This window comes from Chironomus tepperi, unplaced genomic scaffold, assembly GCF_022539635.2.
Source record: "Chironomus tepperi strain 1889 unplaced genomic scaffold, CSIRO-AGI_Ctep_v1 contig_7, whole genome shotgun sequence".
Taxonomy (NCBI): Eukaryota; Metazoa; Arthropoda; class Insecta; order Diptera; family Chironomidae; genus Chironomus; species Chironomus tepperi.
In genome coordinates, this window is record NW_027226129.1 from 1,603,936 (window position 1) to 1,618,397 (window position 14,462).

Consider the following 14,462-nt stretch of genomic DNA (forward strand, 5'->3'; position numbering starts at 1 on the left):
CAAGGGTTACCAAGTGATCCCAAATCACTCAAAGTACCTCCAAGTGACTTTAATTGACCCAAATAACTTCAAGTGACTCCTAAATTACCTCAAGTGACTCCAAGTGACTTCAAATGACCCCAAGTAGCCCTAAATGACTCTAAGTGACTCCAAATTACTCCAAGTGTCCCTTAAGTTACCGCAAGTGACTCCAACTAACTCCACGTGACCACTAAGTTACACCAAATTGCAATAAATGACCTTAAGTGACTCAAAGTGACTCCAAGTGACTCTAATTGACCTCAAGTGACCTCTTAGTGACCTTAAGTGAGCTCTAAGTTACATCATGTGACCACTAAGTGCCTCTAAATGGCTTCAAGTAACTCTAAAGAGACCCCAAGTGACCTTAAGTGACTCCAAATGACTCCAAGTGACCTCAAATGATTCCAGCTGATTTCTAATGACTCCAAGTGACCTCAAGTGACCTTAAGTGACCTCAAGTGACCTTAAGTGAACAATAAGTGACCCTAAATGACTCTCAGTGGCTCCAAATAGACTTTAAATGACCCCAATTGGCTCCAAAGTGACCCCAATCCCCCTTTCTACCCTTCCTATACTCAACACCCTCCCCAATCACTAAAATCCACTCCATCAACTCAACTTCAAATCATCACAACCTTGCTACCCTTCCAATCATCCAATCAATACAACTTAACACTTCCTATACATCCCTTAATACCTTCAATTACTTTAATCAGCTCGAATTATTCAATAAATATCAAATTTTAAAGTTCAAAAGTGTAATTCTCATCAAACTTTATCTCAACTTCCACAAACAAATCAATTAAAAAATCGACAGCCTTTTTATGGCTCATTAAGTTATTTACGAGTCTGACTGAGTTGAATCGCTTCCGCAAATTCTCTCAATTTTATGCTTTTCTCTCACATTTTTAGCCGGTCGGAGAGAAAAATTGAAAAAATTCACATTAACCTGCTCAATAATTTGTTTTAAAGCTTTTGAGTTAATTAATGCGATGAAGTTAAAGGAGATAAAATTGAAACTTTTTTTGTTGATTGCTAGAAAGGGGCGTATTCAGGGGTAGTGGTTGGAGGTTATTAGATTTTGAGGGTCATACGCTATCCAATGTCGAAGTGAGTCGTTGGTGAAATGGGTGTCTTTTTTCGGAGCTTAATCATTGTTGCATACCGACCCAGCGACCATGGGCTCAAGACTCGGTAGGTCATGTCCATTTTTCGAATTATAAGCACTGGAAATGCAACTCACAGCCACCCTTTGGTAGGCTACAGGCTGTAATGTCGTTAAAGGAGTGGCTCGGAGATCCTCAATGTACAGTCGAGGTCTAGGATTGAGTCCGGTGGCTTGGTGACCTTCACTTATTATACTGTCATTAGCCCTCTTGGAAGGAAGTTGTCAATAAAGATATTGTTGGGTTTGGCATTGAAAATTGGCAAGTGGAAGGCAGCGATAGAAGCTGCTTTAAGAGACACCTGTGGAAGGCCATGGATCTGTAAGTACGCTTGTATGAAACCCAACACAACGTTTGAAGGACTCCGACTACATTTCCGACCACTATGAAAATGGTCTTTTGAGTCCGATTGGAGTCCGACACCCGAATAACGGTCAATTCTGACCCAACAGAAGCGATTGAGATTTTTGTCAATTTTCGGGACCCACAACCCTCTCTCCCTACATCCTACTCTCTATACACCCCTGTATGCTTGCTTGCTCACACTTAATTCCATACAATTATTGACAACACAATTAGATCGTGAGTGTAATGATTTGTTAACAGAGGAAAACAACATTATATCTGATTGACCTTCGACCGTGAATAGTTGAATGTGGATTTGCATGAATTTTATATGAATTTATTTCCGATGATTTTGATACTTTTGAGTGAATTTAAGGAGGTTGATGGGATTTGAGGTGGTTTGGTTTGGAATTACTGGTAATGCGACTCTAAGGCTCACTGTAAGGCTGGTTATGAGTAACCAAATGTCAATATTAAGTGTGTAACTGCCTATAGAGACTAGATTAGCATCAAAAATCAGAAAAATTGGCAATTCTAATCTAAATTGCATGAATTCCCAGACATTAATATTCAAATTTAAATCATTAAGCCTCAAAAATGTAATAATTCAGCATATTTTAAGTACTTATCAGTAAAAAAATACTAAAAAATCAAGAAAAATTAATCGTCTGTAACTTCTGACGCAGTAGAACTGAATAATTAGTATTATCCATCCTTGATTGATGATTGGTTCCTACTGATCCACTGTGAGTCGTAGGGCGTTAATAAAGCGATTGAACAGGTCAGAGTCAGACCTGGCGACAGATTTATGAAGTTTGGTATTAAAAGGTAGATTGACGTCAGATGGGATCAAGTGTACTTGGATTAGACTCGAGCACATGAAGTTTAGTGGAGTTAAGTTGGGTATAGTCAAGTTGGGTAAAGTTAAGCTAGGTAGAGTCATGTTGAGTCCAAATTAAGTCTAAATTGAGTCCGAACTGAGTCTCTAGTTGACACAAAGAAGAAGGAAGCAAGGGGGTCCAAAAATCCAATTTTAACCGTTACGTAATAAATGCACAACCCCCCATCCAAAACCAACAAAAAGAAACTTAAATTTTGTGGACTTTTAACACTTCAATTTGCAATGGAATTTCACGATAATTAATTACGGAATTATTGTTTAAAATTTGCTTTGCTACACAAACCTTTTCAAGCTTTAACTTCTCTTCGTCCTTGAGATTTAGTGAACTTTGAATTGTTGAAGACATGACTTGGTGTTGGATGGTTAATTTGAGAGTTTTTTTGTTTTTGAGTTTTTTCTTTTCAAATTTAAATTTAAATTTAAATGTTTTTTTAACTCTTTTAAATTTTTTAGAATTTTTGGAACCTTTAAAAATTTTTAAATTTTTAAATATTATTAAATTTTTAGAATTTTTTTAATTTTTGGAACTTTTAAAATTTTTAAACTTTTTAAATTTTTGTAACTTTCCAAAAACTTTTAATCAAATTTTTTGAAATTTTTAAATTTTTAAAATTTTTCAAAATTTTCAAAATTTTCAAATGTTTTAAAAATTTTAAATTTTTGTAATTTTTAATTTTTTTTTTGGATTTCTTAAATTTTTTTTAATTTCAGTTAATTTTTTTTAAATGATTTTTTTATAATCTTCAATTTTAAAATTAAATTTTCACTTTTTTACGATTTTTTTAACAAAAAAACTGTCAATTTTGTTCCTTAAAAATCAATTTTATCACAATTAATTTGAAATTTAATGAAATTAACAATTTTTTGACTTTTTTTTTGAATTTTTCAATTTTTTTTTGAATTTTTAATTTTTTTAAGTTTTATTCGAATTTTTTGAATTTTTAAAATTGTTTAAATTCAAATTTAATTAAATGTTTGCTATGATCAAATTATCTAAATTTCACTAATTTTACACTTTTTTTCAATCAATTCAACCGACTCCGACCTTTTTTTATCAAAACTTTATCAACACAACTCGATATCTTATCAAAATTTCGATAATAAATCCTTTAAAATCCACAAAAAAATTTCAAGTTCAACCGCGTACAAAACCCGCAAGGATTTCAATAATTCTATCGCAATATCCACAACTGTTTCAATTGAATGACGAATTGAAACTGAAATTTAATTCATTACACCTGCATCAATAGAATATTTTCTCATTCAGAGCATTGCAGGAACAACAGCAACAGCAACAACAATGTATTATAATTTAATGATGCTCATTAGAACAGCAAATTAGAGAAGGAGAGAGCAATTGTTAATTATTAGTGTAGGCATTCATGACTTAATTGAGTGGATATTTGTTGAACTCGGAGATGAACTTTTTGGTGATTTTAGATATTGAGGGGTGATGAGATGCTCACGTGAATTCTTAATTGATTTGTTAGGAGCTCGAGATAGACTTCGGGTATCTTCGTTGCACCTTCGGTTTTTGGACGGACATTCGGTCATCAGTCGCTCGGTCTCCGGTCTTCGTTCGTTCGGTCTTCTGTCGCTCAGTCTTCGGTTACTCGATCAGTCGCTCGATCTTCGGTTTTACAGTTGCTCGGTTTTTGGTCGCTCGATCTTCTGTCGCTCAGCCATCGGTCGCTTGATCATCGGTCGCTTGGTCTTCGATCACTCGATCTTCAGTCGCTCGGTCACTTAGTTATTCGGTCGCTCGGTCAGACCGAATGACTATGTCTTTTTGACGCTCGATCTTCAGAGGCCCAGTCTTCGGTCGCTCGTTCATTCAGTCATTCGCTCGCACAATCGCTCAATATTCATTTATTCGGTCTTCGGTCACTCGGTCTTCAGACTTTGACCGCTCAATCATTCGATTTTCGGTCGCTCGGTCACTCAATCATTCGGTCGCTCGGTTTATAGTCGCTCGGTCTTGGGCCGCTCGACATTCAGTTACGATCGTTTCGTTTGCTCGATTTATGATCGCTCGATCTTCGATAGCTCGACATTCAGTTGCTCGGTTTTCGGTCGCTCGATTTTCAGTTGCTCGGTCTTCGCTCGATCATTTTTCGGTCGCTCAGTCGCTTTGGTCTTCGATTTTTTGGTCGCTCGATCTTCTGTCACTCGGTGTTAGGTCGCTTGATCTTCAGTTGCTCAGTTTTCTGTCTCTCGGTCGCTCAGTCACTCGGTCTTCAGTTGCTCGATCTTCTATCGCTCAGTCTTTGATCGCTCCATATTCAGTTGCTCGGTTTTCGGTCACTTTGGTCATTCGGTCGCTCAATTGCTTGATCTTCAGTTACGCTCGATCTTCAGATACGCTCGATCTTCAGTTACGCTATTATATTTCACTCGATTTATGGTCGCTCGATCTTCGGTTGCTCGACATTCAGTTGCTCAGATTTCAGTCGCTCGATCTTCAATGGCTCAGTCTTCAGTTACGCTTGATCTTCAGTTATGCTCGTTTCGTTCGCTCGGTTTTTGGCTGCTCGATCTTCGTATCGCTCGATCTTCGTATCGCTCGATCTTCATAAAAGCACAGAACCCCCTAAATTCATCTCAATTCATTAATCCGTTAAATTTCAAAAATAAAAACAAAAATTCAAAACATTTCATCATAAACATTTATAAACAAAAAACATCAACACATGCAAACCATCTGTTTACATCTACCTAATACATGTTGAGAAACTTAATAAAAAGAAGAATCTCAAGTTTCTAAAGCAAAAACATAAACAAAAACACAAGTTAAGCACAAAAAATCCGACAGTTGTGTTGTGAATTTCGTGATATTACATTATATTTTGTAAAAATGTCGTTCAATTACCAACTTATTAAGGATGGAGACATCCTTGTTGCATCTGCAAAGAATGTCGAAATACCAGAAACATTAAGTTCCATTGGATATGCCCCAACATTCCACCAGCGAGGCTCAGAACAGAAATTAAAATTTGAAACTTGCATAATTTCAACATTTTCTGACATTTTTCATCAAACCAGTCCAGATGTCACTAACATTGAGGTCCATGACTCAATTATTGACCGAATTGACTTGAAAATTTTAAAAAAATTCACAAAATTGGAACAATTTAAAGTCATAAATTCAACAATTAGTGACTTTAAAGGAACAATTTTTGGTAATTTAAAGGATTTTATACTTAAATTTGAGAAAGATGAAGCTACAGCTGAGATAAAGGTAGCTATTGTGGACGGAAAGATTTATTTGACTGATAAGGATGATGAGGATGTTGGAGGTAAGTCGAAAATTCATGAAATTTAATGAAAATTTAGTAATTTTTGTTGATTTTATTGCAGATCAAGTTGCTGGATCTGGAGCAGTTCCTAAAACAAATAATGGACGACATATTTTGACTGCCAAACCAGTCACGAAGCCTTCAATATTTACACCAGTTACTGTTCCTGCACCAACAAATGTTTTGGCAGTAAGTATGAATATTTTTGGGGATTTTATGAGCTTTAGGACTGTCTATAGCATGCTTTAAGGATGTCATACCTTCTTTGCATGCTCGTTTGCATGTGTCAAGTGGGGTTCGAACCTGAGTTGGATGGACTTTGGGTGTCCAGACTCCAAAATTCCAAAAAGTCACCTCGACTGCTTCTATGGCTCAGGCGCACATGACCTATTGATTCTCATAGGACAGTCCCAAGTCATGTTCCTTAACAGGCACTAAAGAGCATTTGATCAAGTGTTTGGTCATGTTAAATGTACTAAATGTGGATGGTCGTGAGTGTCGCTAGGTGTCACTGATCTTGATAGCAGAGTTGGCCAGACATTGTGGAGTCGGACTCCACTTTTTGGACTTTTGGAGTCCGGACTCCAGTGGAGGCTTTAGTGGAGGACTTTTGGAGACTTTTGGAGTCTGGACTCCAGTTAAGCCACCTCCACATTGGAGTCCTACCAACTCTGTTCTTGATAGCATACTCATTACCTGCTTTGGCTTGTCTTTGGAACTCCATGGAGTGTAATACCCTGAGGATTCCATTCTAGAGCGGCAAATCTTATTTGTGGTTCAGCCTTCTCATTGACAATGCGCTTCCAAAGTCGATGACCTATCCAGCCACATGATTATTTCAAGATTGATGCCCTCCTGGCTAGTTCTTCAATTTTTTCATTAATATACCTTAATATTCTTTCAGCATGCATCATATACACCATCAATCTTAAATCAGACACCATTCTCAACCTACGGTCAACCTGCATCCTCAACATTCGGTCAGCCAGCATCATCAACCTTTGGTCAGCCAGCATCATCAACCTTTGGTCAGCCAGCATCATCAACATTTGGTCAACCTGCATCCTCAACATTCGGTCAGCCTGCATCCTCAACATTCGGTCAGCCAGCATCATCAACCTTCGGTCAGACACAATCCTCATTCTATGGATCGACCACACTCGGTCCTTCATCGCAAGCCGTCAATTTAGCATCACCAAAGCGCCACTGTGACTCCCAAAGTGACACAAAAGCACCAAAAAATGTCGATCATCGATCAAATTTAAAGGAAAAATTTACAAAATCTCAAACAATAAATGCAAATTTATCAAAGGAATTGGAAGTCCTACGCAATCAAGTCATGAAGTTGGAAGCTGAAAATAAAAAGTTTAAAGAATCGGGAATTTTGGCTGATTTAAAGAAAATATTTCATGATGAGGCATTTAAGGACTTTACAGTCAATGTCAATAATGAGAAATCGTTTAGGATTCATAAGCTATTGTTTGCAGCACGCAGTTCCGTTATAGCTGACATGCTACGTAGTAATTCAGGGGATTTTGAGTTGAATCTTCAGGACATTCCGCTGCCAATTTTTGAAATTTTATTGCATTTTATATACAATGATGTAGCACCGGATGGTGATGTGAACCTTATAGCTACATATGCAGCTGCTGGTCGATTGGACATAAAGGATTTGAAAAATATGACAGCAAATAAGTTGATGGACAAGGTTGATGAGAAAAATGCATTTAAAATATTGGAATTAAGCAACAAGTATGGAAATGAGGAACTAAGGATGAAGGCATTTGAGGAGATCCGGAAGGTCCTGTCTGTCTACAAATTAAGCGATGAATTTTCAAAAAAGCCTGAAAAAATTAGAAAATTGTTGGAGATGAAGAGGAAAATGGACGAAGAGTACGAAATGATGCAGAAGGAATTACAGGATATTTGTGAGGATCAACAGGAAGTATCTGAGGATCAACAGGAAGTTGTGGAAAGTAGCAGTGACTCTTATGAAATTGTTGATTAAAAAGATGAATTTTAATAAATTTAAATTTTTATTTTTTTAACAATATAAAATATATAAAAATTATTCAAATTTTTCTTATAAACTCTATATATTCTCTGTATATATATTCTGGGAATTCTTGGAATCAGGAGTCTAATCTGATGATAAGGGGGTGGCCAGGGCCATAGCTAGGTGTATAAATTATTGTATTAAATACAAAAAAATTGGATTTATACCTCCTAAAACCCTTGAAAAATGGAGAAATTTAGCCAAAAAAAGATGGTAAGGGTGTTGACCCCAAACACCCCTACTTAACAGTGCTTTCTTAATAGGGTGGCCAGAGGATTTTCGCAAAATATCGGAACACTTTTGGAAAAAAGCGTCCCGTCAAAATTACAGTAGATGACCGCCCTATTTCTGAATCCTCTGAACCGTTAAATGACTTTGGGGTTCTTTAAGTGACTTAATGGCTAAGTTGCCTAAGGAACCCCCCTAAGCCACCTGAAAAACCCCAAGAAAGATGACTTTGGGGAATACTTAGGTGAATTTGAGATTCTTCAGGTGGATTTGAGGATTCCTTACGTTTTTTGAGGTTCTATAGCTGATTTTGGGTTTCCATAAGCAACTTTGGGGTTTTTAAGCTACTTTAGGGTTCCTTAGGTTTCTAAGTTGACTCACAAATACTTAAGATGGTTTTGAATTTATTCTCTCGAAAAACCCCATCAAATTGACGAGCTTTTTCCGAAAATACGTTAGGTGGGGTTGACCCAAAACCCCGATATCAACTCACTCTCTGAACATACCCCGTCAAGTGATTTTGGGATTCCTAGCCGGATAATTTTCTAAAATTCGAGACTTTTTGAAGGAAAAAATTCCCAAAACACTCCTTTTGTTCCATCTAAACTCCACATCCTTCCCCCACGGGGTGCTACGGAGTATGACGGGTTGATTTTGACTCTGACTAGTTATGCCCTGCATCATGAAGGATGCATATAGCGTAGCACAAATTTTTGAAGTAGTTCTTGCGATTTTTTTGAATTAATCACAAAAAACAGGGGTTTTTTCAAGATTTTTTCACGTAAATCCATTGAAAATTGACGATTTTCTTCTAAAGAGGACTGGGTTGGGGTAGGGTTGGGTCCTCCCTTCTCTCACCTTGAATGCCCATGGTTGCTTTAAGATTCCTACTAGTACAAAATTCTCTTCAATTTTCTTTCCTAAACTCCTTTTACTTCCATTAAACCCTCCTCTCTGTTCACGACTGACGGAAGTCCTCCCCTTGACGACACGCCCTGACCCTGACTAACAACACAAAACATGCTCACTAACATACAGCTATCTCCTGCCTCGATTGTTTCTAAATATTTCCCTATTCCTTTCATCTGCCTTTTGATTCTGATTCTGCTCATACATTTGACCTGGACCTGAGTGACCATAGTGATTGTAGTTAGGATGTTGATGACCAAATGGCTGATTTGGGTCACCATAGAACTGACTCTGTTGTACAAATTGCTGTTGTTGAGGATAATTCATTCGATTTGGTTGGTTAAAGACATCATAATTGTGATAATTGCTGCCCGGTCCACTTGGATATGTCGGTTGATATGTTCCAGCCTGACTATTATGTGGATATTCTGTATTGTAGTTACTAGTTGATGGATGTGGTTCATTATTGAGACTTTGATTTGAACTATTATGTGATCCTCGACTGCATCGTCGATTGGCACCACCAGGACGGTAACTTGATTGTCCATCCTGTAAATTATTTCCTTTTGGATTCTTCTTCTTTAATGTTTGTTCCTTCATCTTATCCTCAAATCTAATATTTTGTCTTATATTATCATTTTGTTGAGCATATGACGATGGCGGTGCCGTTTTGGGCGGTGCCATTTTGACTTTTGTCTTGTCCTGCAGCTCAGTTTTAGCCATTTTGGCTGTCACTTCAATTTCATTAATTTTAGTCAGAATTGCATCAAATGCAGCTTTTGGATCCTCAAATAGGAACGAATCAATATAAAAATTCTTAATATTTCGATTAAATGCTAAAATTCGGACATTATTAAATAAGTCATAGATAAAGTCCTTGTCAGCTTTCAAATGAAGACTTATGGCACCGCCTTTTTTATAAAGGACATTTGAGAATCTCAACCATTCGTCCAAATTATCCTTATTATTATTGTCCTTGCAATTACTGCTAATTTGTGTATTTTCTAGTTCCTGAATGTAATTGTCTGTTGCTTCTTCGTCGGTATCGACTTCTGTGTCGTCTTGAAGATGGACTTCCTTAAAATAGAACCAAAAAAAATGAAAATTAGCAAATGTGACTCTTACCCCAGGCAAATGTGACTCTTACCCCAGGGCAAGGTGTGACTCTTACCCCAGGGCAAGGTGTGACTCTTACCCCAGGGCAAGGTGTGACTCTTACCCCAGGCAAATGTGACTCTTACCCCAGGGCAAATGTGACTCTTACCCCATGCAAGATGTGACTGTTACCCCAGGCAAATGTGACTCTTACCCCATGCCAATGTGACTCTTACCCCAGGGCAAATGTGACTCTTACCCCATGCAAATGTGACTCTTACCCCAGGGCAAATGTGACTCTTACCCCAGGGCAAATGTGACTCTTACCCCAGGGCAAGGTGTGACTCTTACCCTGGGGCAAGGTGTGACTCTTACCCTGGGGCAAGGTGTGACTCTTACCCCAGGGCAAGGTAAGGCAAGGTGAGGCAAGGTGAGGCAAGGTGAGGCAAGGTAGGGGGTAGGTAGAGGGAATGTAGGGCATGGTAGGGGGTAGGTCAGGTGAATATTGAGGGAATCCTCGGAATGGATGATCTTACCTTATTCCTAGCCTCACGAGAACGTTCAGCCAATGATGTATCACTTGGTCCAAAACATCCAAATACTTTCCTCAATTCCACCATTAAGCCATCATCATTTTTCTCTAAGCTGTTCATGACTTTTCTCCTATTTTCGACGTCTTCCTTCTTGACTTTATTCTTCTTACTTCTTGGATCTTGTCCTAAATACAGACGTCCATAAACAGCACTGATGAACTTCAACATCTGATCATGACTGTAGAAATAGGCATGTGTCAGGAACTTCTTGAGATTATCATCAGGTTTGGCATTAAACAGACATATAATCAAGTCCGATAGACATTTTATGTCATTTTTGTGACTTTTTTCTGTGTCCTTAATTCCATTGTGGATTAAATTAAATTTATCGTCTCGAGATTTTAAATTTTGACAATTTATTGCCATTTTTTGTGCTTCCTCGTCGTCCATAAAAGTCGATAAAATGAGAGTACCGACATCAATTATGTCCTTAATGCTGTTACTTGACTGTCCAACCGACATCAGCTTTGGCTTCAACTTCCTGTCTTCGTCCACAATTGCGATACTGTCAAGTGATATAGTTCCAACAGTCAGCTGTTCCATATGAATTAAGTCAATGGCTTTAAATAGCTTAATTAATAAATCCCTAAAATCATCTCCTGAGTATTGTTGTTGTTGTAAATGCATCCTTAATGTAGATTTGAAGAACTTGCTGACTATGTAGACGTGATTGTCCTTAACATAATGACATTTAATGTCTATGACACTTGTGATGTTTCGTTCCTTTATTGCATAATGTTGAGTTAAAGTCTGCTTAATATGATCAATTTCAGCTTGACTTTCAAGGAACTTCTTGTGGACGATGAATTGCTCTTTTGTTATTTCGTCGATTCCTTTGTAGTGATTTAATCCATAATTTTTCAAGTCATTGTCATCATTGGTACGGAATTTGATTGTTTTATTAGATAATTGGATGACTTCGTAATTTTCTGGATTGTCCTGTTGAAGATTGAAATATAAGAGAAAATTAGAATTTTAGAGGGGGTTGTTCGTATGTTACGTAACGCGAATGATAATTGACTTTTTGGATATTTTACACTCTGTCCATTTGTGAGAGGAAGGAGTAATCAAGAAATAAGCAAGGAGTAAGCAAGGGGCGAGCAACAAAGCAAGCAAGGGGTATGCAAGTAAGCGAGCAAGAAAGCGTGCAAGGGGTGTGCAAGAAAGTGAGCAAGGGGCGTGTAAGAAAGCGAGCAAGGGGCGAGCAACTAAGCGTGCAAGAAGCGAGCAAGAGGCGAGCAACTAAGCAAGCAAGGGATGAGCAAAGGGCGAGCAACAAAGCAAGAAAGGGGTGTGCAAGAGGCGAGCAACTAAGCGAGCAAGGGGTGATCAAGACAGCGAGCATGGGGCGAATAACTAAGCGAGCAAGGGGCGAGTAACTAATCGAGCAAGGGGCGAGTAACTAAGCGAGCAAGGGGCATGCTAGGAGCCTACAAGGTCCGTGCAATAGCTGCGCAAGGGACGTGCAAGTATACTAACTAGAGTCAATACTGACAAAATGTATTAAAAACTTACAAAACTCTCTTGATCATCATGTACATTTTGTGGATAAACATCAGTCCATTGGTCCTGATCGTCACTCATAATTCCTTGATCATTTGCATAATTAATTTCGATGATTTCCGATCACTATTCAATAAAAAATCACAATATTCACCGGTAATTGCACTCAAGTCTTGTCATTTACAAATTATATCAATTAAAGCTTTATGTATTGCTTATCTGATCTTCCTGTTGCAAGGACATTGTTTTTTTACAGTTGATAAAGCAGAATTCACTGACTTTTTCATAATATTTACAACTTGTTGCTTGATATTGAGTTAAAAACTACAAAAATATCAAATTGATCAATTTAAATTGCTTTATTTTGGCACTTAATGTTAAGGCACTTAACTAAATATTGAAATTAAGGAAGTTGACAGCAAAACAGGAACAAATTAAAACAGAAAAGAAGGAGAAACAAAAATAAAAATTGTGCAAATTTAAGCGATTTTTGTTTTTATTTACTTTTTTCATTAGCGCATTATTGCATAACATAAAGGTATTCAAATTAAATTTGACGGTTATCAATTTTTTATGAATTTTTTTATAATTTGGATTATTCTGTTATGGATTTAGTATGTAAAAATGAGGGGAGTGGGGACAGGAGTCTTATAGAGGGGAAGGGGGTTAGGGGTATCTTAGAGAAGGACGGAGGGAAGGGGTGTCATATTTATAATCAGACACAGTGTCGATAAGCCTTAAATATTGCAATTTTCTACAGTTTTTCAATGAAAAGCTCCTCCAACTACCACAATTTCCTTTCCATTCCCTTCCATTCCCTTCCATTCCCTTCCATTCCCTTCCATTCCCTTCCATTCCCTTCCATTCCCTTCCATTCCCTTCCATTCCCTTCCATTCCCTTCCATTCCCTTCCATTCCCTTCCATTCCCTTCCATTCCCTTCCATTCCCTTCCATTCCCTTCCATTCCCTTCCATTCCCTTCCATTCCCTTCCATTCCCTTCCATTCCCTTCCATTCCCTTCCATTCCCTTCCATTCCCTTCCATTCCCTTCCATTCCCTTCCATTCCCTTCCATTCCCTTCCATTCCCTTCCATTCCCTTCCATTCCCTTCCATTCCCTTCCATTCCCTTCCATTCCCTTCCATTCCCTTCCATTCCCTTCCATTCCCTTCCATTCCCTTCCATTCCCTTCCATTCCCTTCCATTCCCTTCCATTCCCTTCCATTCCCTTCCATTCCCTTCCATTCCCTTCCATTCCCTTCCATTCCCTTCCATTCCCTTCCATTCCCTTCCATTCCCTTCCATTCCCTTCCATTCCCTTCCATTCCCTTCCATTCCCTTCCATTCCCTTCCATTCCCTTCCATTCCCTTCCATTCCCTTCCATTCCCTTCCATTCCCTTCCATTCCCTTCCATTCCCTTCCATTCCCTTCCATTCCCTTCCATTCCCTTCCATTCCCTTCCATTCCCTTCCATTCCCTTCCATTCCCTTCCATTCCCTTCCATTCCCTTCCATTCCCTTCCATTCCCTTCCATTCCCTTCCATTCCCTTCCATTCCCTTCCATTCCCTTCCATTCCCTTCCATTCCCTTCCATTCCCTTCCATTCCCTTCCATTCCCTTCCATTCCCTTCCATTCCCTTCCATTCCCTTCCATTCCCTTCCATTCCCTTCCATTCCCTTCCATTCCCTTCCATTCCCTTCCATTCCCTTCCATTCCCTTCCATTCCCTTCCATTCCCTTCCATTCCCTTCCATTCCCTTCCATTCCCTTCCATTCCCTTCCATTCCCTTCCATTCCCTTCCATTCCCTTCCATTCCCTTCCATTCCCTTCCATTCCCTTCCATTCCCTTCCATTCCCTTCCATTCCCTTCCATTCCCTTCCATTCCCTTCCATTCCCTTCCATTCCCTTCCATTCCCTTCCATTCCCTTCCATACCTAAGTGTGTGTCTAAAACTAAGGATGTTGGTCTAGAACTAAGGATATGCTTCTAGGAAGGAAGGGTCATCGCTTCCAATACCCATATCCAACAAGTCCACAAGCCATCAATGTCTGTATGATCATTAAAATAATTATGATGACATAAATGTCGTGAACCTTTGAACTCAATTCAATATTAATTCCTTCAAGTTCCAATCGCTTGCTGTCCAACTCATTCTGCATGCTTATCGCATCTTGTTCCAATTTATGTGCTATATGCTTGATAACGTCCATTTGACTGTTCATTCTTATTTGACATTTTTCGACATGTCCCTTTGTTACTACAAAGTTATTAAGGATGTCCATCCGGTTATGCAATGCATCCTGTCTATATCCAGTAACATTATTATTCAGCTTTACATCCACAGCT

The 14,462-nt window shown here is 38.5% G+C and overlaps 2 protein-coding genes across 3 annotated transcripts; one reads left to right on the forward strand and one right to left on the reverse strand.

The window, feature by feature from the left end:
* The first annotated feature begins 5,190 nt into the window (after window positions 1-5,190).
* On the forward strand, window positions 5,191-7,797 carry LOC139090738 (uncharacterized). 2 transcript variants are annotated; one of them, XM_070640657.1, is made up of 4 exons: window positions 5,191-5,729; window positions 5,791-5,918; window positions 6,634-6,752; window positions 6,849-7,797. In XM_070640657.1, the coding sequence occupies exons 1-4, from the start codon at window positions 5,288-5,290 to the stop codon at window positions 7,735-7,737; spliced, it is 1,578 nt and encodes a 525-aa protein (XP_070496758.1). In that variant the 5' UTR covers window positions 5,191-5,287; the 3' UTR covers window positions 7,738-7,797. The 2 variants fall into 2 exon arrangements, with proteins under 2 accessions (XP_070496758.1, XP_070496684.1); XM_070640583.1 differs by having other exon boundaries at window positions 6,634-7,797.
* A 584-nt stretch (window positions 7,798-8,381) lies between these two features.
* On the reverse strand, window positions 8,382-12,473 carry LOC139087946 (uncharacterized). Its single transcript, XM_070636956.1, has 3 exons — window positions 12,126-12,473; window positions 10,554-11,549; window positions 8,382-9,999 (listed from the first exon to the last, which is right to left on the reverse strand). Exons 1-3 carry the CDS (start codon window positions 12,192-12,194, stop codon window positions 9,052-9,054), a joined length of 2,013 nt encoding a protein of 670 aa, XP_070493057.1. The 5' UTR covers window positions 12,195-12,473; the 3' UTR covers window positions 8,382-9,051.
* Window positions 12,474-14,462: the final 1,989 nt, after the last annotated feature.

What these genes read in the sequence shown, in the direction of transcription:
- LOC139090738 (XM_070640583.1), top strand. Translation starts at nt 5,288, where the DNA reads ATGTCGTTCAATTACCAACTTATTAAGGATGGAGACATCCTTGTTGCA. An exon ending in GGATGATGAGGATGTTGGAG is followed by an intron (nt 5,730 to 5,790) that starts GTAAGTCGAAAA and finishes ATTTTATTGCAG; the next exon opens with ATCAAGTTGCTGGATCTGGA. An exon ending in CACCAACAAATGTTTTGGCA is followed by an intron (nt 5,919 to 6,633) that starts GTAAGTATGAAT and finishes ATATTCTTTCAG; the next exon opens with CATGCATCATATACACCATC.
- LOC139087946 (XM_070636956.1), bottom strand. Translation starts at nt 12,194, where the DNA reads ATGAGTGACGATCAGGACCAATGGACTGATGTTTATCCACAAAATGTA. An exon ending in ATGATGATCAAGAGAGTTTT is followed by an intron (nt 11,550 to 12,125) that starts GTAAGTTTTTAA and finishes AATCTTCAACAG; the next exon opens with GACAATCCAGAAAATTACGA. An exon ending in CTCGTGAGGCTAGGAATAAG is followed by an intron (nt 10,000 to 10,553) that starts GTAAGATCATCC and finishes TTCTATTTTAAG; the next exon opens with GAAGTCCATCTTCAAGACGA.